The sequence below is a fragment of the Aythya ferina genome (genome assembly GCF_964211825.1).
Source record: "Aythya ferina genome assembly, chromosome: 5".
In the NCBI taxonomy this organism is placed as follows: Eukaryota; Metazoa; Chordata; class Aves; order Anseriformes; family Anatidae; genus Aythya; species Aythya ferina.
This window is the reverse complement of record NC_140301.1, coordinates 54,372,119-54,399,590: the sequence shown is the minus strand read 5'-3', so window position 1 is coordinate 54,399,590 and position 27,472 is coordinate 54,372,119. Positions and strand designations below refer to the sequence as shown.

General features: G+C 47.9%; 1 protein-coding gene across 1 annotated transcript in view; it reads right to left on the bottom strand.

Moving 5' to 3' along the window:
• The window catches only part of RCOR1 (REST corepressor 1), an 80,932-nt gene that overhangs the window by 6,859 nt on the left and 46,601 nt on the right, over positions 1-27,472 (bottom strand). Inside the window, exons 4-10 of the mRNA XM_084521770.1 lie at positions 17,362-17,414; positions 13,251-13,412; positions 10,443-10,561; positions 6,875-6,953; positions 2,360-2,554; positions 1,276-1,353; positions 499-556 (exon numbers count right to left, since the gene is read on the bottom strand). Of these exons, the coding sequence (XP_084377896.1) occupies positions 499-556; positions 1,276-1,353; positions 2,360-2,554; positions 6,875-6,953; positions 10,443-10,561; positions 13,251-13,412; positions 17,362-17,414 (744 nt within the window). The remainder of the gene's footprint in view (positions 1-498; positions 557-1,275; positions 1,354-2,359; positions 2,555-6,874; positions 6,954-10,442; positions 10,562-13,250; positions 13,413-17,361; positions 17,415-27,472) is intronic.

The window sequence follows — 27,472 nt, the reverse complement described above, 5'->3', positions numbered from 1 at the left end:
CAAAGACCACAAATTAGGCCCAAGTCACAGCATGAGGATCCAAAGCTGAACTTCTGTCCAGGTTTCAAGCCTTTTTCTGATTAAACCAGCATGAAAAAATCTAAATTCTCCATGACACAAAATTAAGACTAGCCTTGGAGAAGAAAAGGAAATGCAGGTGTAGCAAAGATGAGCAGAACGAAATCAAGAAGAGCTGTGTAAATATCCCTGTATTACTTGAGAAGTTGCACAGGCAAATAGCAAAGCAGTCTCCCCAGAGGAGTTTCACTTTCAGAAAGCTTGGACAAGAAGAGGTTATTTGCAAGTACTCATATGGTACAATTTACATTGCTGGGGGAGGGGTTGAGAATTGCTTCCTTGTTCAGATCTGTTCTTTAGGCATTAATAAACAGCAACATCAAAACCCTGCATTAGTCGCTGAAGTGAAACACAGCTCTGAAATGTAATAGAGTTTTGATCATAACCTCCTGAAGTACAAACAGACTTGTAGTGCCATACCTTGCACAGCAAGAAGCTGCTCATCTGTGGTCCAACGTGCATTAAATTTCTGAACAACCTGCAGGTCAGAAAAATTTGGTAACTCCCATTAACATGCGCAACAACTTTCACTTGTACCCAAGTTCAAAAAAACTCACAAAACCATGAGTAATTAACTGTTAGTCAAGCTATCATTCGTTTGAGCAGCAAGATGTTTTCAAAAAGAACTGCGTGTGGCAGCCGTTCAGTTAACTGTGACACACACGGCGCCCGTAACTCGCTGGGCAATACAGAAAGAGAGGGAATGGTCTGAGCAGATAACCAAGAGCCACAAACTCTTCAGAAGCACCTACTTGTCTTTATCACAGACACCTTCTGTAATCTTGGTCAAATTATTTCCAGCATGAGGTGCCAGAGTTGGAAGAACAACAACAAAAGCACCGAGTGCCAAGAGAAGGACAGGCCATTAACATCTCTCCTATGTTTCTCAGTATCTAGAACCACCACCTCTCCCAGGGGCATATGGACACAACGCTGAAAAACATGGTATATCTGGGACACCAGCACTTCTGCTAGAAACCATTTTCACACGTTAAGCTGCCTTTTTTTTTCTTTTAAACTTTCTTCTTGCCTCCCATCCCCGTTATGCAACAACAGTGAACATGGTAATAGTCTTGATTCATACTGACAACTAATACAGCATCAGTCCTAGTCAACTGGGAAGATCAATAGCTCGGGTATGTGAATACAGATTAGCTTTTATCTCCACAACAAACAAGGGTCAGAAAATGATCCTACCTCTGGAAGTCTGTATTGTTCTATCCCACCTTCAAGTTTTTCTTTGAGAGCGCTGTTTGTCTGTTTAATATTCTGAATCTGAAAAGGAAGTGTCACCCTTTTAACAAGGACAGAGACCTTTGACAAACCTTCTTCCAGCAGCCCTAATGGAAACTGTACAAGTTCAGCATCCCACTTCTCCTCAGCACTTTTCTTTTTTTAAAAAAAAAATAAAAAATATTGTATTGGAATAAAGAAATGTAGGAGCAACTGGCACATTGGGAGACCCCCTTTATCCTATCCCATCCCATCCCATCCCATCCACAACTTATTTGGAGCAAGAACTGCTCCAACTTCCAGGTCTGTATAAAGCCCAGTATAAAAAAAAGCCCCGTTCACAGCAAGTAATGAATCAAAGACTGCTAGAGAGCTCTGCTTCTCCCTCAGTGCCAAGAAGGCTTCAGGCCAAAATACCAATTCTATTAAGTTTAATAAAGAGCTTGAGCCAGATCTCTGCTCTAAAAAATACTGAAAATGTTCTCATCTAGGAAACAGAGTCATGTAACAAGCCTGTTTTTCAAATATCTATTAGTAAAGACATTTGTCTGTAACACTTATCCATAACCATTTAAAAGGGAGACCCATCAGACAAACAAAAGGTACCTAAAGTTTGTAAGATGCATTTATAGGGAAGAAGAAAAAAATATCTGGCTGTTCTACAAGTACCATAGGAAGAGGTAAAGAAAATTACAGATTGACATCAGAAACTCCTGAATCCAGTTATAACTGAAGGAAATTCATAGTTATAACACAAGGAGCTCTGAACTGCAAGAAACTCTGAGAGCCAACAAAACTCAGGTCAGTGCTGTGGATTTTCCTTCCCTTGCTTCACTTTAGATACAAAGTAGGCTGCCCACAGAAGTAAAACATAAAAGAAGAAAGCGCAGGGCTGCATTAATTTATAGCACAAGGCTAGCAGCTTGTCAATTAAGCCACATAATGATGTGCATCATCACCAACTAGCTACAAGTTCCTGGGAATTTTGCAGACGTGACAGACAGTGCCACCAAAAGAGGCAGCTATTCTTGCACTCTCTCATCCATACCTGTCGCTTGATTGAGACTAATTCCATATCCAGTTGTCTGAGTACAGTGGTAGCAGCTGTCGCATTGGCAGAAACAGCCTCCACATCTTCTTGAGAGAGGAACATTCCTTTGGGAGGTTTCCTCTTTGCTCTGTTCTTGGCCTGTGTACTGTGCTTCTCCTTCTTCACCTGAGGAACGGTTTCAGCGGGTGGCACCTGAGAAATAGCAGCCATTTGACAAAATGCAATACAATGTTTTAAGTGACCAAAGAAACATTGAGGCGAGCTATGGAGGCTGTTTTCAGGAGCCCTGAAGTGATCACAAAATCTGATTCTAGATCCCTCTGTCATTTTTCAAACCAGGATTTACGCTCTCAGGTTATAGCTAGGTGTTTTAGTGGTTCATTTTCAGTCATCCTCAAAGCTTGGAGAATGAAAAGGAATAGCTTGCAATCAGCAATAATTGTTTGTGCTTTAAGCAGTATGTCATACACATGCTTTTATACAACTCTGTCCTTTCTCCTAGGCAGCTTTCAACATTTCCAGGACATACTTGTCTCCTTCACCCATTCTCGTTTTGGGAACAGATGCCTAATTTTCAGTCAGTTGAATATCCTGGTTATTTGCAAACACTCCAAAACCTCTCTTCATGCTTTCAACATCAGGTCTCAACAAAACAGTTTAACTGAGCACCAGAAGAAAAAGTGGAGTTTGGAGACAGAAGAACACGGCTAGAAGAGTTTGCAGAGATTTGTTTTTCTACACATCAGACAAAAAGGGATAAACCAAACTTATTCAAAGGCTGAGGATGAAGGAGCAAGGTGACTACAAAGCAACTCTTCGATCATTATACAGTTTCTTGGAAGCTAAGTTTTCCTGCACAGCACTGATACATAACTGTTCCATTAAACTGATGCAGTTTGACCACAAAATTTGAATCACTTTTGGAAAAGGGAATATTTCACACACCACTAATTTTTATGCCTTCTGTCTAAAGCACAGAATTAGGCACACACCGCTAACAGGTACATTTGCTAAGGCGCTATACCACAGGGCCTTTCAGGAGCACATTTGATTCTCTAACACCAAAACCACCTCTTCCAGAAGTTACTTTCAATAAGCAACACATACCCAAGATTTATTATCCCATGGCTGGAATGTTGCCCAGAATGCAGAACAGAAGAAGGGTGGCTGGGGAGAGAAGGGAGGGAGGGGAGGCCGCGCTCTGAAGTCCTCCACTTGATCACTGCCAGCTTTAAAACATTGGCTTCCCTTCGCACCATTGTTCCCCTCCTAATTTGCAGCTACATGCAGTTTCTGCCCAGTCTGCGGCATTTGCTCATTAGCAAGCATTAAAACCCACATGAAGTTGCACAAAGTTCCATGTAAGCACTTGGCTCTGCCTCCCAGAGCCTGGAGAAGCCCAGTGCAGCTGCTGGCAGATAAAAGCTTGCGCCCTCTCCACAGGCTCAATGGCCAGAGCCACGCTGGAGCAGTAAAGCGGGCAATTGGCTCTTCTCAACTTTTTTCTTGCCTCTCCCAGCACAAAGAGCTCCACGAGACACAACGCCGAAGGCAAGCCCAGGAGCAAGGAATAACTATTGTTTTTTGCAGGACAGATAACAGATTTCTTTTTTTTTGCAGTGGAGAATGGGGAGCAGGAGAAACCGGGCTGGCTGAGCTACAAACAAGTGAGGTAAGCTCTGCACTCTGCTTCAGAAGCAAGCACTTTGATGACTGAGCCAGGTAAATTATTCAGCATGGTTAGATGTTTCAGATCTATTCATATTTCATCTGCATACAGAATTTCACAGGATCACGCAGTAATGCCTCGCAACAAGTTCAAGCTGCAGGGTGACCAACAGGCAATACCTGCAGTGCAAACATCCCAGAAGCCTCAAACCTAAGTAAAAATGGAAGCGAGTTTCAAATGATTGCTTTACACAGTTCAAAGAATGTGAAGCTCTTCTGCGTTGTGGATGAGAATCCAGACCTCCAGCAGAATGGTTTTTGACAGCTCCAAATGCTTCTAAGCCCCAGTGATATTGCACAGGCTGTGAAAATTCAAAAATCTACCCTATCTTGGAAACTTGCTTTCCTGGCCACACATTCCTGTAGAATTATATCAGCTCATGAAAAACAGAGCTGAAATGCAGGGATTTAGCAGGGCTCCTCTATTTATTCAGATAGTGCCGCTGCTATCCAGAACACTTCAGTGATACAATGCCGCTTCATAGAAACAAGGTTTCCCGAGATTTCATGGTTTAAAAACAAAGACCAAGCTCAATCCATGTAAGAGCATGGGCTGAAACAAGAGGCGTTTCCAGGAGCTGCCTCAGGAAGAGGGATGTTGAGAAGCTCTTACGGAGTCAGCATCTGAGGAAACCTGAACAGTCGCACTAGCACTGAAAGTGCTAAGAAAAGGGAAGATTCCCCCTCCAATGATCCCCAAAAGAGGAAACACAGATGAGAGATTTCAGATACTCTGAGAAATCCCAGTATTACTCGACAACTCATACAGTAACTGACACATCTCAGAGCTGGAAAAACCATCTCTGTGGGGTTGGGACAGGGAGGTTCTTTACGGTAAAAGTCCTTGGCTAGCAGTGCATCGCTGACCAAGTGGTTGAAACAACCACAACCATCAGGAACAGCCCCCCTTCCTGGATACCTGCTCTCCTGAGGCATTTTCAATCAGCCCCAGGCTCAAGTACTGCAAAATCAAATTAGCTCTGAGCAGGCTAAGCAGGTTGTCAGCTTCATTTTGCCCAGCAGAACAATCACTGTCCAGAAGAGCCCCCAGAAGGCCGCCCGCTGTTGCAGCCGCAGCGTGGCCGCACGCGCTCGGCGAGTTCAGGTGACCTTTGGCTGGGTGAAAGCACGTCGTGCCCTGTGATAGTACAAAAGGGAGGGCAGTCACCTCCCATGCAAGACTTTCTGCAAGAAAAAGATGTATTGATGGTAGCTGTCTGCCATCTGCTCCCTTTTGGCCTTAAAATAGAGGCAGCGAAGCTGGCGAAGAACGACTGTTCCCCCTGTGTCCCGAGTTCGCAGCGTGCCAGCATGGCAGGGAAGGAAGCTGTAAGAAAAGGGATTGAAAGGTCTCTTTGCGGATGCCAGCTTTCAGAAAACTTAGGGAGAACTCCTAACTTGATTTGTTTTTATTAAAAAAAAAGGAAATTAGATGATAGTATTGATTATTCACAAGATATACTAGGCAGCTGCAGCATGCAGCTGCAGCTTAGCCAAGCAAGAAGCCTTCACGTCTGGGTGTCGCCGAGGCTTTCAAGAACTCAGCTTCTTGTGAGAGTGTATGTGAGTGGCTGGACATGCACCCTGCTCCTAGGCAGTCACTGGAGATGCTGGCTTCTTCAGTGAAAACAGCAACTAGGCTTTTCTGGGACGTCTGCAGAGAGCACTCTGGCATGGGTGGAGAACAGCCCAGAATACTGTGATTTTTCAGTTATTTCCCTTCAGAATAATTTATTAGAGGAATTAATCTCACTGACAGCAACTGACAAAAAAATGCTGTAGGCCCTTGCTTTTGCCTGTTGTGCAATCAGTTTTAAATAATTCTGGTGTTTTTTCCTATATATAGCCTTTTAAAAAAAAGTAAAATCAGATGATGATGACTGTCATCCCTGAGAGAAAGCAGGCTGTAAGAAATCAGGGGAGGGAGCTACTTCAAGGAGAGAAGGCCTTAGGGTAAACATCTTCCCGTACCGCTCACATATACAACCCATACTGCTGCTGAATTGCAAGATTCTTGTTTAGTAATAGATAATCAGACAAGTTTCACACGTGAAAAGAAAAGTATACACTCTCCAGTTAGGCATCACAGGTGGTTTAATGGTTTTCAGAAGTGTCTGTTATATTGGCATGGCTCTATTTCCATCCAGAACTGTATCCCAATTTAAAATGAAGTACCTGCACCTCACTTCAAATATTATGCTGTAAGTAGGTAAGTTATTCTTCATGTAATGACAGGCTAAGGCCCCTATGACAGACAAAAACTAGCCACACAAGATTTCTCCTTTACCATTCACAGCTGCAGTTGCAATCCTGGTGTCACCGAAATCCTCAGAACTACTGCTGAGGCCTTCAGCAGATCAAGAATCGACCTTAAAGTCTGTGCTGCAGATAAACACGCTCCTGCCAGTCTACCCAAAACAGGTCAAAGGTCTTACTTCCCTTCCACGAGGCCATCCAAGGAGGGACATCAGTGCTTGTACTCCATCTCAGCCCCCGGTTAGCTTGACTTCAACCATCACCAAGGGTGGTTCAAGCGAACACAGCCAACCCTGAGTCAAAGGCTCCTAACACTCACACAGTACACCAGCATGTGATGGCAAAGTCTAGAATTCTTCCAGCTTATTTGTCTATACTTGTCTTTATCTAAGAATAATTCTGAAGACAATTCTTTTCTTGTGTGACAGCCATACAAAGCACAAATAATGAAAATTAGATACTGTCAGCTTCTACATCAAGTAGCAAGTAAACACTTTCATTTGTACAGTAGTAAGAAAAGAATTATACCTCCTTTTTGCTCTCCTTATTTTGTTCAACTTCAATATCAATAGGGTTATTTCCATTTGCTTCCTCCATTTCATCCTCACTGGAAGACAAAAGCAAACAGCACTGTATTACTTTGTGAGGCTCTGTTTCTCTATAAATAGCACGCTAAAAATGCAAGGATGCAACAGCAAGTCCAACAGCTTTCCTTTCTCTTTTTCCACCAGGGTGGGCTTTTTGGGGGGGTCTGTGGTGTTCTTTATTTTCCCTATTTACTTGTTTTTAAGTCAAGTAATTCTTAATTATAAGGATACTAGAGACCATCTCCTTAAAGAAAGGCATCAGTAGTGGATTTAGGCAATGGAAGTCTGCTCAGATGAAGGCAAGACACAAGAATTTGATTATATAAGTTATCTTTTGAAGAACAATGGACATTGAGCATTATAACTTTAGACAAACGCAGACAAAGACTTAGAATTACAGCAAGCAGCTCTAACACAGATCTCATACAGTTCTAACATTTAGCAAAAAAAGATATGCACAAGATGAACTCCCTCAAGAACAAGCATAAAAATGTTTTTTCTCAGTCAAAATCTCACATTTCATTCTCCCCTGTAAAAGAAAAAGAGGCATCAGTTACAGAATAATAATAGGCATGAAATTGGGGCCATATTGAAAGTGACCTTGGCACACCTGGCCAGTTTGGCTTCATTGGAATTTTAATCAGACATTAAATCGAATATATTTTCACCATTTAGAATTTTTGTACTGTACACAACTAAAGTTAATTGCACCATTTGGGATGATGCCCAGAAACTGAAGAAAAAAGCTGATCTCATCAAAGCCTTTTTTTGAATTACTACATAAGAAAAATAAACCTATTTTGTCATGTCAAACTTCACAGCCTGCATGAGGAACTTCAGCTGGAGCAGGTATGTCGCAGCAACACAGCACGAGGCAGGGCAGAGGAACCCAGGCAGGAGCTGTGCTCAGCGCCTGGCTGCTGGGAGCAGCCTGAGCTTGTCCCCAGGGGAGCAGGGGACAGCAGGCTCGGTGGGTGCAGCAGGTAAGTGGGTGCTAATTTCAGATTTAGCTCACGGCTGTCTCCATGCTGCTGCACAGATGTCAGCTAAGGAACAAATTGGTGAGTGACTCGAGCTGGTGTCACCACCACAAGGGCAGTCACTTGCACAAGCTGCTCCTGCTCTCCCAAGCCACCAGCTGACCCTCGAGGTATTTAGTTTGTAAGGTATTTAGTTTGTACAATCGTGATTCCAACGAATAAAGCTCTCAAGCACCTCCCCACGAGCTGCATACACATGGCTCCTCACATACAGCCCAGAAGGGCTACTGAAAACCCAGTCCCAAATGCACTGGGAGCTATTTCTGTGACAACCTGAGGGGTTAGGGAATTTCCCTGCCTACTGCAGAAGAAATACCGCAGCACTTGAGTGAGATACCTCCGGCTGCCTCTTCTCTTAAGGCAGCTCTGCTGGAGATGGGGCTGTATTCTCACCTGGGTTCAACTGCCAGCCTTTCTACAAAAGCTAAACCCCCACTGGCTTCGCTTCACTCGCGGTTTGCTCATATTCCAGCAAGTTCTCTAGGCATGAGCTAGATCAAAACCCACTCAGTCATTCTTGCAGTTTTGGACATTGATCATGATTAACTGAAGAACACTTGAAATTTTGCCAGCACCCGGTGGCACAGCACATCATCAAAACTCGGGCATCCTACCTTCACCCAGCTTTATTTCCACACTCCACGTGGCTGAGCTGAAAAATCCTTTGGGAGTGTGGAGGTTTCACTATTTTACACAGGGGAGGGGAAGAAGGGGAGACCAACATCAAGTTGAAGGCCTGGTGCTGAGCTTGCTGCAGATATAAATCAAGTTATGCATTTCCAGTCCAGCTGCCTTCTTCAGAGGCTGCAAAATTACAGCACGTGGCAGCCCATACAATTCCTTCCCAGTCACCTCTTGGTCAGAGGTGCTGCTTCATCCAATAAATAGATATATGTTACCAGAGAGGTATATTCCCAAATTGCAGTACGCACATATATGAGCACAGGAAAAAAAATAGAGATAGTATTAAAAAGATCCTTGACTACACAGTACTAGACAAACACACACTCCTTATAAGAGATTTTCTCTTATAAGTTACTAGGAAAAAGACAAAAACAAGCAGGATGCAAAGGAAAAAAATAATCAAGACAACCTTTGCAGAGAAGAACAGAATGGGAAAGAGAAAGCCAGGTCAGAGAAAGCCATCCAACTACTGAACAAGCTGGCTGGTAGTATTCTCCCTGGCCCTGCCTGTTAAACGAGTATTGTTGATCTAGTGAAAAGATGGGAGAGGTTGGGTGAGTCACTGGTGTGATACATCTCAACTCAGGCAATATGCATCTCTTCCCCCTTCCCAAACAGGGCTCATCACCCAGCGCTGGAGGCAGCACATGGCTCTCTGGGAAGCACGACAGCAGCGACTCCTTTGAGGGACAAGCTTTTGCAGAACATTGCCCAATGTGGTTAGGAGTCTTCCAAAGCCGTGCACACACATCCAGATTGGGCAAGTTGGGTTGCAAAGATGTAAACTGCATTTTACTGCAGGTTGAGGAGGCACCCACATCGAGCAGATGGACTTGCTGCTGTTCAGAGGGACGGCTTTCCCCCACGCACCCGAGGCCACAGCATTTCTGAGGCCCTGGAGCTCAGCTCCAGAATTAGGCAAGGTCACCGAGTGGCAGTTCTGACTGGGCAGGTATTTCTAGCCATACACACACGGCCACTGGCTGACCCACCGTCTTCAAGGGCACACACCCAGGGGGCTCCAACTTGCAGACAAAGCTGCACAAGCAGGCGTCAGGCTCATCAGCAGAAGCTGGTGACCTCCTGACCACCACCACACCCCAGATCCTAACACAACCAGCTTCTTGGGACACTGCTGTCGGAGGTGTCATTGTAAGCTCTCCTCTTCCTGGTCTAACTTTATTTTTCTCAGGGAACAGAGCTTGGCTCAAAAGCCTTACACTGGGAACAGTTTTCCATGTGAAAGGCATGGGAAAGGGGTCTGGGTGCACATGCACAGGCTGAGGGGTGCTGCACTGGAGCCTGTGCCCCAGCTGGTGCGTGTTCTCATTCTACTGAGCACTGCGTAGAGGAAATAAAGGCAGATTTCTAGCTCTTTTATGACTTCCTTTTATTGTGCTGCTCATCAGCTTTTCTGGCTCTGCTGGCAACAGTGCCAAACAGCTTGTAAACATCGGTTTTAATTTCATTTTCTCCACCCTCAAGCAGTATCAGAGAAAAAAGTACCTAGAGTGCTGGGATGGTGACCACTCCACTACGGGGCCACCAGGAATTGCCCAGTGTTGGAGAAGGGAGCACACTAAACTGCTGCCAGATTCCTTTTGGCTTAGAGCAAAGCAAAACATGCACAGCAGGGAAGAAGGGGTGGGGAAAGAAGGAGTGGTACCAGGAAACATTTGGGGGGAAATTCCTACACCTAGTTTCTTACAAACTAACAGTAATGTCTGAGGTAGTCTAAAGAAATCAGTGGGCATCAATACACGGCCTTTCTGCTTGCAAACCTACCTTTCCTCACGTTCCCTTTTTTGTTTACGAGCATGACGGTCCATCACGCTAGTTTTAGTCCTTGTCTTCTTCCAGGAGTAGTAAAATTTCACCAGGCTGGCTATTGATTTGTCAGGAAGCTGTAAATTAAACATGTATCCTTTTATACGCTTATATGTAAAGTAACCCCAGGAGTTCACCCACAATTGGTTTGGTTTTTGTCAAGGAACTTCTGATTCTCTACTTTGGATTCTCTGAAAATTTCGAGCAAGGCAGTTCTGAAGCCTTTCAAAAAAAAAGAAAGAGAGAAAAGAAATCTGTGGGGGACTGTTTCAGGTTAATGCCTACCATTTGGGACAACAAAATCTATAAAGAGCATCTCAGCAAGCCTCCACTGACCAGCCAGGTAGCTGGTTCCCTTCAGAAAAGAGGAACATCGCAAGAACAAATCCAAAATGGATCCTTGAAAGTGAGCAAACAGTTTTAAAAGCCAACACAAGTATGTGTAAGCAAATGTAGGAATTGCTGAATTGCAGGCTACATCCCAAACATATCTTTGATGTCAGGTTAAAAAGGCCCATTCACACCATTCACATGATGAAATCTATTCAGGTCTCAACAAAAGATGCTTTCAAAAGGTGAAACATCATTGTATGGTTAACTGAGGATATCGGAAAACCACAAGTCAGATTTTTTTTTGTCCTCTTACACTAACTATGATGCCCTGTAGCTACGAGAATAAAGTCTGCCTCAGGAAAGAGTAAAGCTACACTAAGCCTAGCTCTCTACTTCTGAGGTGTTCAGCATGCATATTCTTACATAGGACTTCTACGAGGTGAAAGACCAGCCTTTCGCTGAATGAAATGTGTTTTAGATAGAAGTCTGATTCAGCTGGGAGGGCAGGATGGCTGGGGAGGAAAACAAAACTGAGCATCAGCCAGACCTCGCTTACTAAGGTACTAGAGGTGAAGTCTTCACTTGCAATTAGCTGGTTGGCAGACTGCAGACTGACCTCAGGTCCTACCGATGGATCCCACCACAACTACCAGGCTGGTCCACAATGGCACACAGGCACAAATCCACCTGCTCCAGCAGAACATGTGCTGTGCCCCCCTCAGTGAGCTGCTTTGGGGTTGTGTTGCCAGCAGCCACGCAGCAGGCTGCTACGTTGGGATTACCGAGTTCCACAGAACAAACTCAGGGACAAGGCTGGTTGTGACAAACATCAGCTTGGCTACAAGCACACACTACGAGTGCCAAAACATCAGCATCAGCTCCGGTAAATAACGCAACTCACTTCTCATTCCTGCCTTCAGTGACTTTCCCTCTGTTCCAAGCCGCAATGGTGCTATTGGGCCAAAAGATAGAAACTAACAGCTAACACGCTCCCCAATTCCTGTCCCCTACTAAACACAAAGCTTTGTGCCATTTAATTCCTTCCATGCAGGATGGCTTTTCTGGGAGCAACAGCAAAAAAGAAAAATCATTACCCAGGAACAGCGTATGAGCTTGGCTTCCCTCCCTGTATGGGTATGCACTTCACTCGGGGACAGAGTCACGTTTCTGCACATAAACTGAAGGGTGATTTTTTATTTATTTTTATTATTTTTTGCTTTGTTGGTTAACCAAGCAGCAGGAAGATCTTTACATTCCTCTTTTTTTTTTTTTTTTTTTTTTCCTCCCCTCACCAGGACATTCCCTCCCTCCATGTAAGATGAGAGGAATAAAGAAGAAAAGTGTTTCACCCTTCAGGAGTCCCCAGCTCTCCAGATTGTCTGTATGCCCATGGCATGTGGGCAGCCTTGTCACCTGAAACAAGGCAGCAGGAGCCCCCAGGACTGCAAGATCAAACGAACATCAGTGCAGGTGCATTCAAGGAAGACATGAGGAGAGCACACCTCTTCCTGCCACCTTTCTGAAAAGGGACCTTGCAGCTTTCCTTCATGCCTATGGGGCAGGTTGCCTTTCCCTTTTCAGCAGGATCAGGGACACAGACCTTCAGGTGTGCTTTAAAGAGGCTGAACAAACTGCAACTACATAGGCTTGCCTCAGGAAGTCACAACCATGGTTGAAGAAGAGTGAAGAACAAAGTCTGGTTCCCACCCAGGTGACAAACAAGTCAAAGAAAGACTCAAGATTTAATTAGTAAATAAACAAACATCTAACGTCCCATCCTCTCCGTATTTCAAAAAGGATCTCTCATTACCTTTTGCTTGAAATCAGCGTTTTAACATCCTGCTCCCTTATCCCACACACACCCCAGCGATTCCCTTTCATGCAGAAGTCTACCCTTGAAGTTTTCAATCTTAGTTTTAAAAAGATTGCTAGCAATTGGAAGCAAAGGGCTGAATACTTGAAATGATATATAAACCTCCACCACAGCACCCACTGACAGTCCCAAATCACATTAAATACAGACTTCATACTCAAATAAAATGAATTCCTAAAAAGCAGGCTGCAAGAAAGGAAATCAGCTTTGCACAGAGATAATCTTTACTCGGTGTGTGGGTGGGCACGTGTGCACAGACCATGCCTGAACTCCAGCTGAGACAAACACTACCATGGCACATAGGGGACCGAAAACCATAATTTCCAGCCAATAAAAATTGCACAGTCAAAGTTGATCCTGAGCTGGTAAAGCACTTCAGGAAGACGCTTCTGCAGAGGCTCCAGAAGCAATGTTGTTTTTATCTAGTCACGGCATTATTTTTCCTCCGATATCCCCTTTGGCCCATTTTCTCTCAAAAGCATTAGAGCAGTTCACCACAATCAGCACAGGAGATTGTCCAACTGCCTGTTCTGCTTTTTCACTCCTCTGACACCACTTACCATCTGCTGGATCCTGTGAAAGGTTTTCCCATGGAAACTGAAGGCCTGTTCAAACAAGACCTTGTCTTCCACCGTCCACTCATCTGGGAATGGAGTAAAGTTTGGCAGATCTGCCAGAGACTTCTCGATGTTGTGCTTGTGCCAAAACAGCATCCCGAGAGCCTAGAAACAACAAGGACACCGCAGGGACAACTGTAATCACAAGTTGTATTATTATATGCGTGCAAAGGGAGAGCCACAGAATTTTTCTCAGGGAACACGTTGACCATCGTTTTTAATTCTCTGCTCCATCAGACACTTCTGTGTGCCAGAAACCCGCAGTCTGCCCCACACCCTGCCGGGTTTTGAGGAACTACTGAAATTCACACAAACCACGGAGGTAGCAAAGTAAGAAGGGAGTACCAACAGAGAAAGGGGAGAAGAAAATCAAAGAGGTGATTCCTACTTCACTAATCGTGATCTGCACAGGCCAGCTAAGCAGAGCCTTGGGAAGGCTACCTACAAACCAGGCTGGACTTTAGCACTGACCAGAAGTTCCCTGACCTCCCATGGCTTCCCGTGCAGTCAGGAGGACGGTTTAGTTGCCTGGGGTTCCCTTTGGGTGTTTAGGGGCTTTTTTTGAGGGGGAGGGCAAGAAAGGGCGAGAAGGCGGGGAAAGAACGAGGAGAAGGAAGGGGCAAAGGGTGCGCGCAGCTCTGACTTGCTGCCGAGACGTCCCCGGGCCAAAAGGAGGAACAAACCTCCCTCGTTTTAGGGGCTGCTCATTTGTTCCCCTCAACTACATCTCGTTTCGCTGTGGCAGCCTCCGGCACCTGCAAACGGCCCTCCTCCCGCCTGCCCCGGCGCTCCTGACAGCCGCCCCTGTCCCGAGGGTGAGGTGTGATCACACGTCGCTACATCTGGCATGCCAGTGACCACCGCGAGTCATTTTAGGAAGGCCTGACTCCGCAGAGCTAGAAACCAGCCTTTCACAAGAGCTGCGAAGTGAAAACAGCACCTAACATGCTGAGTAAAACATCAGAGGAACCCGCTCAGCGTATGCAAACTCGGTTTGGGTTTCGCAGCCTCGGTTACCCTCGTCTAGTAGTTTCATCCTGTCCACTCAGAGCTACAAAATCCCTCTGAGCCTGGGGGTTCCCCACCGTGCTTCGCTATGCAAAAAAGCAGTTCCTCTTGGTGTTCTTGCTTCACGGAGATCTGCACGGGGCCGGACTGCTGGCCTTGTCTTATCTTATCTTGCCCTGACCCTGCTGGCCTTGCAGTGCCACCTAAGCACCCCTCTGCCCCGGTTCAGGAGTCCCTTTGCCAAGACACAGGACAAGAAGGGCTTGGGCACGGCCCAGTCACCAGAGGTGGCCCAGAAGCCACACACCCAGTTATCTCCATCCACCTTGAAAAGTGTGAAGCTAAAGAAACTATTCTGCAGTCTTGAAGGACCGAACTTTCTTTCCTATCATCCCTCCTAGCTTCAGATAAGTGCTATACCAAATGTCCGTGTGCGAAAGCAAGGGAAGACGTGGAGGGAGCCATTTTGGTGCTAAACACTGCTACAGCAGGGCCAAGGGGAGAGCTGCTTCCACAACGCAAAGGGTCAAAAAAAATCAAAAAGCTCTTCCTTATTGCTGTGAGAAAGCACCAGATCCATTTAAAAACAACCACCACCACCTAAGATGATGGCTTATTACAAACAGCTGACACCCCCAAAGCACCGAGAAGCTCTCACACACTCCTTCACCCCCACCGTGCCCACGGGGAGCTCTCTGCCCTGGTCCACACGCAGGCACACACCTTTGCCAGCCTTGTTTGTCCCCGGACACCTGACCCAGGCTGTCAGGCAAGCACAGCACGCAGCCAGCTCACTGTAGCGCTCCCAAAAGCCCGTAACCTCTACACCTCAGCCTGCTGCAGCTTGCCAACCCCAGCCCAAGCGGGCTTGCCCTGCCAGAGCCTGCCCTTTGCCTGCCTCGAGCTGGCAAGACTGAGGGGACTCCCCAGGGCACAGCCTCGAGCCCTCCAGCAGCAGAGCCAGCAGCGTGGTGCCAGGCCACCGGGGAGAAGGGACAGTGACACAGGAGCCATGCTGGCACGGGCACGACCAGCTGGAGGGCTGGAGCGTGGCCTGGCCGGCCTGCCAGACGGCTCACTGCTCGCTGCCACAAGCCAGCACGTCCTCACTGCCATGGTATCAGGCACGGATGGCACAACAGGAGTCTGTGTTACAGCCATCAGCCAGAAAGCTGCACAGGAGACCGGCTGTCTGGGGGTGCACGTGTGGGAAAGGCCTGCAGCAGCCAGCAGAGCCAAATCCTGAAGGGGCCAAATCCTAAAGCTCGTCCTGCCTGGCTTCCAGGGGGGCTGTACGGGCTCTTCCAAAGCTACCCAGCCAACAGAGACACTCATGGCACCTGCTGAAGAAAAAGTGTCCCTTGGTAATACAAGTCATGGTACAAGGCAGATCCTTTCCACTTATTTCCTGGAAGCACCTCGCTTGGTAGTCTAGGAAATCCCAAAGGACCTGGGATGTGTTCATCTCCAGAGCACTACATGAGAGCGCTAGAGAAGAAGTGGAAAAGTTTTTAGAAGGAGGGACATTTTTAGCTCCCGTGCCCTGGTTTGGAGAGTCCCAAAACTTCTGTACCCAGAGGAGGGGTGGGCAGCGGGAAGGCAGATGGGGAGGAGGTGCTATGAGAAAAGGGTAGGAGGTATCTATTTCCAACACTAAAATGAACGCAAGGCTGCTAGCCAAATAAAGTTTTCCAAACTACAAGAATTCGGTTTGTTTAAAAATCACAGGCTTCATCTTCATCACTCTTCTGGATCAGTCTACACTCTCCAAATATTTCTCCACTGAAATGACAAAATTGGCTTTTATTATCCTGAGCTTTTATTACTCTTTTAGCAAACATTACCCACAATTTCCAGTACTTGGATATACCTATCTCAGTTGAAGTGAGCCATCCAGGATTTCATCTGGATTTAAGCATGCAGCCTTTCAGTGCTTTTTTGTTCTTTTTATTGGCATTTTCTGCTTTTAGAAACTACAAATATTAACTCTGATCATCCTGAGTTTTCAGAAACTTTTGCTGGCTATTTCGATTTTAATGTTCATGTCCCACAAGAAGTCTTTCTGAGGATGAATATCAACCACTGAAAGCCTGACTCAAAGACAGCAGAATCATTTAAATAAACCCCCTGCCTGACCAAATCACAGACTTCTATGGTAATGGCTTCTGCCTGAACAAATTCATAAATTTTCAAGTTTTCTTAGAATCCCTTTGTAGAGATTACAGTATGTAATTTGCCAATACAGTAAGTCATAAGATTCCCCGCCTTACCTTTCCGGGCAAGTGCATAAGGAAACTCTGTAGAGAGTTCAGAAAAATTTCCCCAGTCACTACTCATCTCCCTAGGCAAGTGTTGAAATCGATGTTAGTTAATATATGGAAGATTAGTACACAATCCTAGACCGAGTGGAGTAAAGGAGAGGTCTGCCCCTTGAAACAGGATTTCAGTCCCTGAGCTGAAGGCAGTGGCTAACCTCAGGGACGGCTGGTGAAGTTGTCTACTGGTACTGCACAGACACCTAAGAGCTCACTTACAAATGGCAAAATCATCTGCAACACATTTTTAAGGTGTGTAGTCCTGGATATGGGTTTGTCTCAAAAGAACATGATGGTTCAATAGCTCATTAATAATCCAAGATATCCATGAAGCAGCTGTGGAGCAGTCAACTGGAAACCACAACACAAGCAGGCAGCAGCCCAAACACACGTCATTGGCCTTTTTAATGTTGTTTAGGGGTTCCGAAAGCGTTCAACAGGTGGTCACCTTAGGACGCTTAATACTTGTGGTCAAACTCTTCTAGAAACTATGATGTTTTTGTTTTCTTCTTTTGACTCTTTATGTAAAATTCAAGGTGAACTCTATAATCCCAGAGTATGGGTCACCATTAGGAACAGCCAGTTTGGGGAGAAGTAAACAGAAGAAAACAGAGAAAGAAAGAAAAAAAAGCACAAGGGGAAGATAAACTTGCAAACAGTCATTTAAGTCAAGTTTTAATACCTGCTGAAAACAACTTTTTAAATAAAGTAAGCATTCAAAGGATTGTTACCTGCTCCATATTGTATCCATGCTTCTCTTTAGCAATGGCAATGTATTCGTCCACTGAAAAACAAAGAGAAGACATAAGGGCATTTCATACAATTATCTCATTTCTTCTTCCCTTCCCAGGCTAAAACACAGTCCTGCAGCTCTGACTTCAGCCATGGTCTTTGTATCCTCCACACCGAACTCACATAAAGAGCTGCTGTTTCCAACCAGTCAAGAAAGGAAGGAAACAAAAGAAAAACAGCCAAACTACTCCGTATTGTCCTTAACAAGCTTAAATGATGCGTGATAACCAAGCCAGTTCCAATACTTCCGAAACACAGCATATAATATTTCAAAACAGGTATTTTTGAATTAAAAGCACAAGCATTTCTCCCACAATCTGCTCCCATTTACTTACTCTCTGAAAGTTTTTAACATCTTCTAGTTTCAACCTCATTCTCCAGAACTGCAGAGATATGAGTCCCAACTCTTTTTTTTTTTTTTTTTTTTCTTTTAACCCCCCCACCCCAAAGCAGCTGTTTTCTTACGAACAGAACACCCCAAAGACAACCCATACCCTTCCAATACTGCCAGAATCCTAGCATTACACAATCACTGCAGCTATCTTGGCAAATTTTTCGGTCCCTGTGCCTCAGCAATTCTCATCTTGGACCAAACCCCACCTCTACACACCAGGCCCCTGCAAGTTTTTTAACCTTTATAACATGAAGATGCCCTGTGGAGTTGCATTTTGTACAGACAAAACTAAATCCCAAATGTTTCTCCCAGTAGGAGTGACTGAGCTCACGTCACATCCAACTGCAACTGGAGCTAAGGCAGCATCCAGCGCTGTTCTTCCAAAACCTGTGTCCTTGCACTTGGCCATCATTGGATATGCCATAATGATAAAACCCTTGAAAAATAAGCTAAAAGTGAGCCTCCCACTTCACTTGACAGAGCAGAGGATGCTGGAAGCATTGGTTGTTTGTAGGATTTCTGATGTGCAAAGCACCTGGAAGGCTTCGAAGAGGTACACGTGGCCCGAGTTCTCACTGGTGTACAAACATCGAACTTCCAGACGAGTCATTAGCAATAAGCTCAAATTCATTCTCCCTTCTTTTTCTGCACACGAGGGGAGGGACGCAACCAAATTCCTGTGCTGAGCATCCAACAATGACGTGGAGAGCACGCACAGCAACTAAGGAAGGAAACGGTTCTGCGAGCACTGCAGCTGAGGAAGCCACATTTCCCACGGTTTGTGCCTCATGATTAACTTCAGCTCTCACACGTGCTGCTCCCATGCCTTTTGCTCCATGAGAACCCGCCGTGACGCGCTGCTGTCTAACAGCATGGCATTTCTTAAAGCCTCCTCCTCATGCCAGGACACTCCTCGATTCTGTCTTCAACTGAGGAAACTGAGCAGTGAGCTCAGAAGTTATTGGGCAAAACAGAGAGGACAGATCAGAAAAGGCACAGCAGCAGAGCACCGGCCTCTTGTTTTCAGCTTGTCAGCACTGGAAACAAATGAAATCCAGGTGAAGCAGACAGCCCGTCTTACTAGGCAACGTGGCATTTGATACCAATGCCCAGCCTTGATTTGGCAAGATGCACTAACTCATTTTCACACTTTTTTTTTTTTGCAACACCTTTATTTTGTTAAATGCCATGGAGAAGCCTGTGACAACACTGACACAGCCGCATGTCATGGCAGGAGAAGAGCACGATGCACGTCAGCGAGGACACCCCACGGAGTTCTTGCTCTCCCCACCCACCTGCGCACAAGGGGCACTCCCAAAGGCTGACGAGCCTGGTTGTTGGACCACACTCGGGATGGGTTCACTAGGTTTTATTGGCCCTCTGAGGAAAGGTGTAGCCGCAGCCACTCGGTTACAGCCCCGCAGCAAACGTGCATCTGTCTCTCCAAGTCTGCAAGTTGGTTCTCAGGACGGTGCTGGACTGGGATAAAAACCCTCCCTGCTTGCTGACAGCCTTTTCTGGTGTTATACAAACATCACAGAAGAGTTGCACAGCCATTGGAGGTGACAGGATGGTGATAGAGGCTTCTCAGGCTGAAATTGCTGCATTGCTGAATCGAACATCCTGATGGTTTCAGCAGGGTAGGAACCTCTGAAACCAGCCTTGCCACAGGAAGACAGAAAAGGTCACAGAACCACAGCCCGAGGAGATAACAGCATCCAGGAGGACCACGTGGGGACAGCAAAGGGAACCGCCTCTTCACACACCATCCTTCCCTCCACCCACGGAACGAGGAAGGGAAGGGCAGAAGGATGTGGGCAGATGTGCAACTTCAGATGCTCCCAGACTTCATAAGCACACCAAAAGCAGAGGCTGCCAGGAAATCCTAAGTATGGCATTTCCCAGTACTTCAGCTAAGTGCTCTTGGCTTCCTCAGGACAGGTATTCCACATGCAGCGTGATACATTTTGTCTACGGGGGAGGTGAAGGAAGGGAGGAGGGAAAGGAGTTGTATTCTCTGAAGTCCAAGGCTGAATCAAGCCCCTGAATGCCAAGTACTGCTGCATTAACCAGCTCGCTTCACTGGAGAAAAAGCTACGGGTCCTGATTTGACTTCAGCATCTTATCCTTTAATATATACAGAGACGAGATGAGGTCATTCTGCTCTCCAGCATATTACATTTCTTTTGCCAGACACCACAGGCAATGAAAGCATTCTTCTCCCCTCCCTTGCTCCCCACCCCTAAAAATCATTACAGCCTTTTCTCTCCTAATCCCAAGATCCTAAGAACATTTGCAAGGATCCCCCACACCAGTGGGATTTTTCTTGAATTAAGTCAGAACACCACAGTGTCTGGTAGCAGCAGTCTGCACCATGAAAGGGGACAGGATGCCTTCCTTGGCATGGTGGGGACGTAACACCTCCGTCTTGTACCTCGCTGCTGCAAAGAGAGAAGAAAAGAGACAAGGCAGCACACCAACCACGAGCAAAGGAGAGCTCTTCCTATCCCCTAGGAGTGTTTGCAGAAGAAAGGACAAGGAGTCCAGCGCTGTGCTCCTGCACGCAGGCAGGGAACAAGCTGACCTGGCTCGCTGCGCCTGTCGCTTCTTGGCTAGCTGTGGCTCACTCTGGTGCTTGCACCATCGGGGAGGTCTGGCGGTGTCTCCAGCACTCCCTTCTTTTTACCATCCCCCTCTGCACGAACCAAGCAAGGAAGAGCAGGGCACCGGCTGAGTCACAGGCTCCCTTTTGCCTCCCATACCAGCAGAGCCTGGAATTGCCACCAGCTTCATGCTTCGCATGCCAGCCCAGAGCAATAAGCGCTCTCTTCCACCCCTGCCTTCCCCCACGTGCTTCCAGCGAGCCCAGGGCAGCGGGCACGTGAAATCCTGCCTTTCAGCAGCACTCAGCCACGCTCGGCGTGCAAGCAGCGATCTGTGCAGGCAGCAGGAGCCCGGGGCAGAGCCCTGCTTACACCAGACAAACCTGCCAGCCCAGCAGCCCCGGCACAAGCCGTGCCACCACAACTGCAGCTGAGCAGGGGAGATGGGGACGCCCTCCCCTCCTCTCACACCCAGCCCGGTGCTGGAAGTGTTTCTGCACAGAGCGGGCCAGAACGACAGCACTTGGGCAGAGACGGGTGTCTGTGTGACACAGGAGATGCTCGGCTCCTCTGGAGGCTCTTGTTGCTACTAGAAACCAGATGCGGGAGGAGGGACAGAGCAGAAGCACAAACTGGTTTGTTTCTTTTCCAGTTGGGCTACGTTTCTTCCCTTGTATGTGTTTTAGCTGTGGTGGGGAAGAGCAGGACCCCACGCACAGCCCCTGACCAGAGTGGAGGGAGCACCCAGAGAGCTCCTTCCTACAGGCAGGCATGTGCAGGAAGGCAGGGGGAAAAAGGTGGGCATACGAAGGGAACAGAGCCACGCACACATCCTCACCAGCAAAGAGGAGCACGGGGTGCTCAGATGCTTTCAAAAAGCACCTCTCTCTAACACAGGGAGGGAGACCTACAAAAAGATGACCAAAGGACCCCGAGCGCAGCATTAACGCAGAGAAGGGAGATGTAGGGGAACGAGAAAGGGAGCAGAGCAAAGTGCTTCTCCTCCACCATCTAGAAAGAGGAGTTTCTGCCCAAAATGGTGCCCTCAGCCCCCTGAACATCGCGGTCTTGTTTCCAGCTGTCTCTCTCTCTCAGCCTTTCCTTCTGCTAGCTGCCTTTCCGCAAGAATTCCTCACTAGAGGCTAAGGGAAGGGGACCCTCTTGGCTGACACGAGCAAACAACTGCATTGCTGATTTTCAGTCCCGCATCCTCGAGCCGTGAATTCAGAGATGTAAAACAGGAGCATTAATTTTGGGCTGGGGGGTGGGAGAGCTCCGAGGAGAGAGACGCCTGAAAGCGATGCCTCCCCTCCTCAGCACTTGAGCAGATGAAACGCTCTCTCCAAGTGGGTCTTTGGGGAGAACTCCCCCCACACCCATCCCCAGCTTGCTTCTTACAGACCCCACAAGCGTCGTGTTGTGCCTGGTGGACTCAGTGACCCCGAGGAGGGTTTGCAGCAGAGGCGGGAGCGCTAAAGCCCAGGGAACGCACCAGGAATGCAGAGGTAGAGCTGTTGCTGCAACCTCAGTTCACCCCTATTACTGGGGTACTGCAGGAGCTCTGAACACTTTGCATATTACGTGATGCAATACCCTGACAGAACAGGGTGAAATAAGGACAAAAGCAGCAGCCTTCACAGCCTCGGTAATGTGCTTCACGGGGTCTGATCAATGCTGGAACCTGTGAGGGATTTCGGATGCGGCTCTCCATCTCCCCCTCCTCTCCCCCTCCTTTCGGAACAGAAGAAGTCGAGACCCAGAACAAATCAATCTGACATAAAGAAAATAAGGAGCAGGGATTAGACACATACATGTGAAATCCTTCCAATTGTCAAAACACTTGTGACAGTAGACAAACAACTCGCCACAGTTTCTACCTCGGTGTAGAAATGAGCAGCTGCATTGCCGTCCCGCCGCCTCGGTGGAACAATCCTGCCACCTCGTGGCCCCAGCACAGGAGAGGAAGGCAGGAGAAGAGCCGAGCTCAAACAAAGCCGCTCACTCAAGTGAGCAGCAACAGGAGGCAGTGGGGAGCAGGCAGAGCCCAAAACGAGATGGGCCTGACCACTTTTTCTGGGCGGAATTGGGTATAAAAGCAAACAAAACCCATCTGTTTAAGAGGCTGTTAGTTTTTCCAAGGCATATTTCCTCTCCTTGGCAAGAGGAGCAGGAGAGGGACGGAGAGCCAGGGCACAGCCATGCTTTAGGCCCCTTGCTGCACTCACCTGGGCAGGTAGGTGGCCTCCTTTCAGACTGCTTCTAGGAAGAGAGAGCACTGCAGCAACACAAAGGCCACTTCAACACTTCACAAATGAAAGGCATGAAAAGATTTGGGCCTTAACTCCGCTTATACCTGCTGTATCTACAGCAGGTGAGGCAAAAGCCTGGATGCAACTTCAAGGCAAAGAAAAACTGACCTCAGCTGGGGAAGTCACCACGAACAGGAGCAGCAGGGGCAGGGTACCTCGAGCCAAGTAACCACACAGTAGGTCTCAGCTCCCACCCACTCACCTCCCCATGGCTCAGATCCACTTGGCCATCACCTCATGTCCTTCAGCAGCAGGGCCAGGGTGAGCATCCCTCACACCCCCAGGCACCCTGAGAAAGGCCAGGTCTGAATGGCCCAGCCAGAAGTGGGACGTGTTCCTTACCCCAGCACAGCGCGAGGGCAGGGATGAGCAGGCAGGAACAGGCACGGCTGGATGGAAACCAGCAGCGATGTGGGAAGTCGCTCCCAGCCACACCTGGAGACAGGGAGCTGCAGCCTCAGGTGGCAGGATGAAGGGATGCAGTGGAGTGCCCTGCTGCTGAGAGATCTGACCCCTGCAAGCAGCCCTTGTGCCTGCTGACAGTTTTATTTCTCAAAGGGAAACACACTCATGCTAGCAAAGAAAAGCAGCTATTTCCCATCTCTCTTTCTTAATCCTCCTCTTTGCTTTGCCGGCATCTAAAGCTAAGCCCAAAGCTGGAGCTCCAGTGATGGTTCAAGACCTGACCCACCTGCCTTCAGATTGTGCTGCAGCAGCAAGAAAGCTGTACCGCAGCCACGGGGGCACTCACACACCCAGCACGGCTTCGGTAGCTCGTCAGAACCCTTTAAAGCTGTTTTCCAGGGAAGGCCTTTTGCTAGGATGCACGTTGCCCTTAAAGCTTTTACCAACACAGGCTGGTTCCTGAAGTTGCGCCCTCAGCTGGTGCCAGCGCATCAGGAGGATGGATACCCACCGTAAGGATGCACACGGAGCACTCTGAGGGAAAAGAGACGGCTTCTTGCACGTGGAACGCATTTAAGCTTCAGCTGGAGATTTGCTCAGCCCTGGCATCAGCACTGCCTTCCTGGAGGGGCAGCACGGCTCTACCTGCACAGAGCCCCGGGCGCCTCCTGTGTGCCACAGGGGGGAAGGATGAGGGCGATCTGACAGCCCAGGGGAATCTGCACCTTTGGGACCCAGTACCAAACAGGCAGAGCCACTCGGCCCACTAACCTACGAGGATTTGGGATCCCGTGTCAGATCATACAGCAGCACACGGTACCTGCTGGCAGGGAGGCAATGCTCGATCCCTGTGTGAGCTTCTGGGACACAGACAAGAAAGTGACCATGGGGTAAATGCATAGGGCACACACCTAACGAGAGCAGGCTTACAGCAGAGCAGATCTTTGCACGGTTCAGTACAGGGAGTCCTAAAGCCAGCTGTACCCCGCTGTCAGTCCATGGCCTGAGTTCACTCTGCAGAGAAGCCACAGCCCCAGATTCCATACTTCAAGGCAGGAACATGCCCAAACAATGCAAGTAGCTGCGTTATCAATGTGCTTGTCACAACGGGTAGGAGATTTAAAGAACTATTTGATCAGATGGTTCAAGAGACATTAACTTGGATTAGAAGCAGCCTCCCTCATGCAGATTTTATTATGGAAATCACTACTTTTTGCACTCCTAAAGAGTAGCTGATTCCATGCATCGTTTCCAAAAGCCACAGTTCCATAGAACAGCTCAGGTCAGAAGGGATCTTAAAGCCCACCCAGCTCCAGCCCCCTGCCATGGGCAGGGACACCTCCCACCAGCCCTGGTTGCCCAAAGCCCCATCCAGCCTGGCCTTGGGCACCTCCAGGGATGAGGCATCCACAGCTTCTCTGGGCAGCCTGTGCCAGGGCCTCACAGCCTCTGAGTGAAGAATTTCCTCCTAACCTCTAATCTAAATCCCTCCTCTTTTAGCCTAAAGCTAAATTTTGTCCCCATTGTCCTGTCATTGACTGAGCAAAATGTTGCTTTTTTATAAGCCCCCTTTAAGTACTGAAAAGCTGCTGTGAGGTCTCCCCAGAGCCTTCTCTTCTCCAGGCTGAGCAGCCCCAGCTCTCTCAGCCTTTCTTCATTCACTACTTTGGGAAAAAAAAAAAAAAAAAAAAAAAAAAAAAGTCTGACACACTAACAACAGAGTCAGTGTGGGGAAACAGACTCAGACTAGCAGTCTCATGGAAGGTTCATCCTAGGTCTCATACCTAGGAACATTTCCCAACTCCTCATCCACATGTCACGCTGTATCTGCTGAAATTCGTTTTGTATTACACCAGCAGCATGGAAACACAGCTTTCTGAGCAAGTGAATAAAGTAATTCATGAAAGGAGCGACCTCATACGCAAAAGCAAACAAAAAACCTACCCAAAAACCTAGCACGGAGCAGCCACTCTGGGTCAGCAGACTGCTCAAAGGCCGGATCAAGCAGCCTGCTGTCAACCAGCCTCCGAAGCTGCCAGTGAACATCCAGACACAAAGCCCTGTAAAGAGGATGAAACCTTCCACGGGGTTCATTTCCCACCCTCAACAAGATTTTGAAGGCTCTTGTCTAAACCCAGAGCTGTTGCATTCCCATTGTGCTCGGAACACAAACTAATAAAGCTCTGCAGCCGAGTCAAGCTCCTTGACCAGCACGAGTAATTCTGTCACGTCACGACCCAGGGCACCCGCACAGAAGGGGTGTGTGGGAGCAGAATGGCCATCAGGCTAAATTACAGCTCGTTATTATTGTTACTGATAATAAAACCCATCACGAGAGAGTAGGAGCCACGCTGACCCCCTTTATAACGCATACAAAAGGCAGAGAAATGAACGGTTTGTCCCTTGGCCACCTCCCTGGAGAATGTCACTCGGGCGGGTAGGACGCGTGGGGCAGGCCAGCAGACAGTGAGGGGACAGAAGCCGGAGTCACGCTGCGGAGCTGCCCACGGCTGCTGGGAGGCAGCGATGTGCTGAGCACGGAGCTGCTCGGGCAGGGCAGAGCCCTCCAGGTGCAGCCAGCAGCCTCCAGCTCTGCGGCAGCTGGAGCAGAAGGCTCTGCTCTGGGATGGTGAGGGGGTCAGGCACAGGAGCAGTGCTTCTTGGTTGAATGTGGGGGGTTGGTGGCTTGGTTTGGGGTTGGTTGGTTGCTGCTGGCCTCCCTCGCTAGGTGAGTGAGAAGGGTCTGGAGCACAGACTGCTTCTCAGTGACCCAGAAGAGCTCTGCACTAGTGAACAAGAAGTTGTGACACTAAATGAAGAAAGATAGGGACCAAGTGAAGGCAGCTTGATAATGGATGTGAACTGATCTTCACCATGTTTTCTGAAGTACTGCTGAGATGCTTTTGTTCCTTCTACATATGCAGTTAAAAACCCATTTTGAGATGTTTGGGACTGGCCCCTTCTGCGAAGGGGAGGACCTTTTGACAGCAGCACTCTGCGCTACGGCACCAGGGTGCTGAGAATCCCAAATGACATCTCAGATGTGCTTGGAAAGGCTCCCTTATCCCCTGGGTGCAAGCACGTTGGAAGGAAGCAGGACAGAGACGAGACAAACACATCCAATGCACAGGGACTGAGTAACCTAGAGGGAACGACTTACCTCGAGGCTGGCTGTGGCTCTAACCCCCCACTGTCTGCCCCAATCTCTTGAAAGTTCCCACCCTTGTGTGCTGCAGGAACAGGCCAGCTGCTGGACTAAGGCAGGCCGTGAACTAAGGCACCTAACAAGTGCCTGCTGCAGGTTAAGTTGAAGGGGAATTCCTGGTACCCCAAACAACATGAAAACATGGTATGTGGCCGCTGCTTTCAGCCAGGATTTAGAAGCCCAGACCTTCCTTAGGTTATTATTTATTACTTCCGATGCTTGCCATGCTAGGAAATTCATAACTACCCCTACCACCATGTGAAAGTGCATGAGGAGCGTATGACTGGAAAATAACTTGCATGTGGAGGGCAAAAATAAGAGTACAGGAAAAATAATTAGCAGGAGTGGTTCCTAATTAGAGCAAAGAATGCTAGAACAAACATTACGGAGAGGGAAGCTCTGGCACATGTTCTTGAGAAAGCCTGGCTGCTCTGCCTCCTGCTCCAGCACCTCTGTAAAGGTCACACTCAGCAGCAGGGTGAATTCATCACAGCAACCTTATGCCCGTGACATTCCTCAGGGAAAGACGTACCCCACAAGAGCTCCTCCCTGCCTGCGCACAGCTCCCATCACATCCCTATCAACAGGCTCCTGTTGGTGCTTTTGCTCACCAGCCAGCTCCAGGACGAAACAAGCAGTTACCTTCCAGATCCTCACCCTTCTTACTCTTCCCTCAAAGCTACAATAAGAGACACGAGGTCAAGAAAAAAAAAAAAAACTACACCGAAAGGCTCAGAGGCTGCCATTCCCACTAGAGCCAGCAAGACTGGAGCACGCTCAGCCCGGCCCAGGGCTGGGCCAGGCAGCCCAGCGTAGCTGCAGCCTGCTGCTTCTCGTTACACTGGTCCTACAGCTCACACAGCGCCTCTCAGCCTGCCTAGGACTGCTCCCAAACGCCTTTCAGATCAAGGCTGGCTGCCAGGGTGACTCTTAACAGCGCTATCATCACTCCATTACATCCCCGTCACCTCGTCTCTGAACTTCTCTTTAAAAACAAACAAAAAAAAACGCATCGTGCTTCTTCCGAGCGCCAGCTCTGGTTCAGCCCCTGCAGTCGCAACCGTGGTGGCAGCTGGCATTTTCAAACTGGGTCATCTTGCCACGTTTGAGGGCCCGTTTCATACTGCAGTGAAA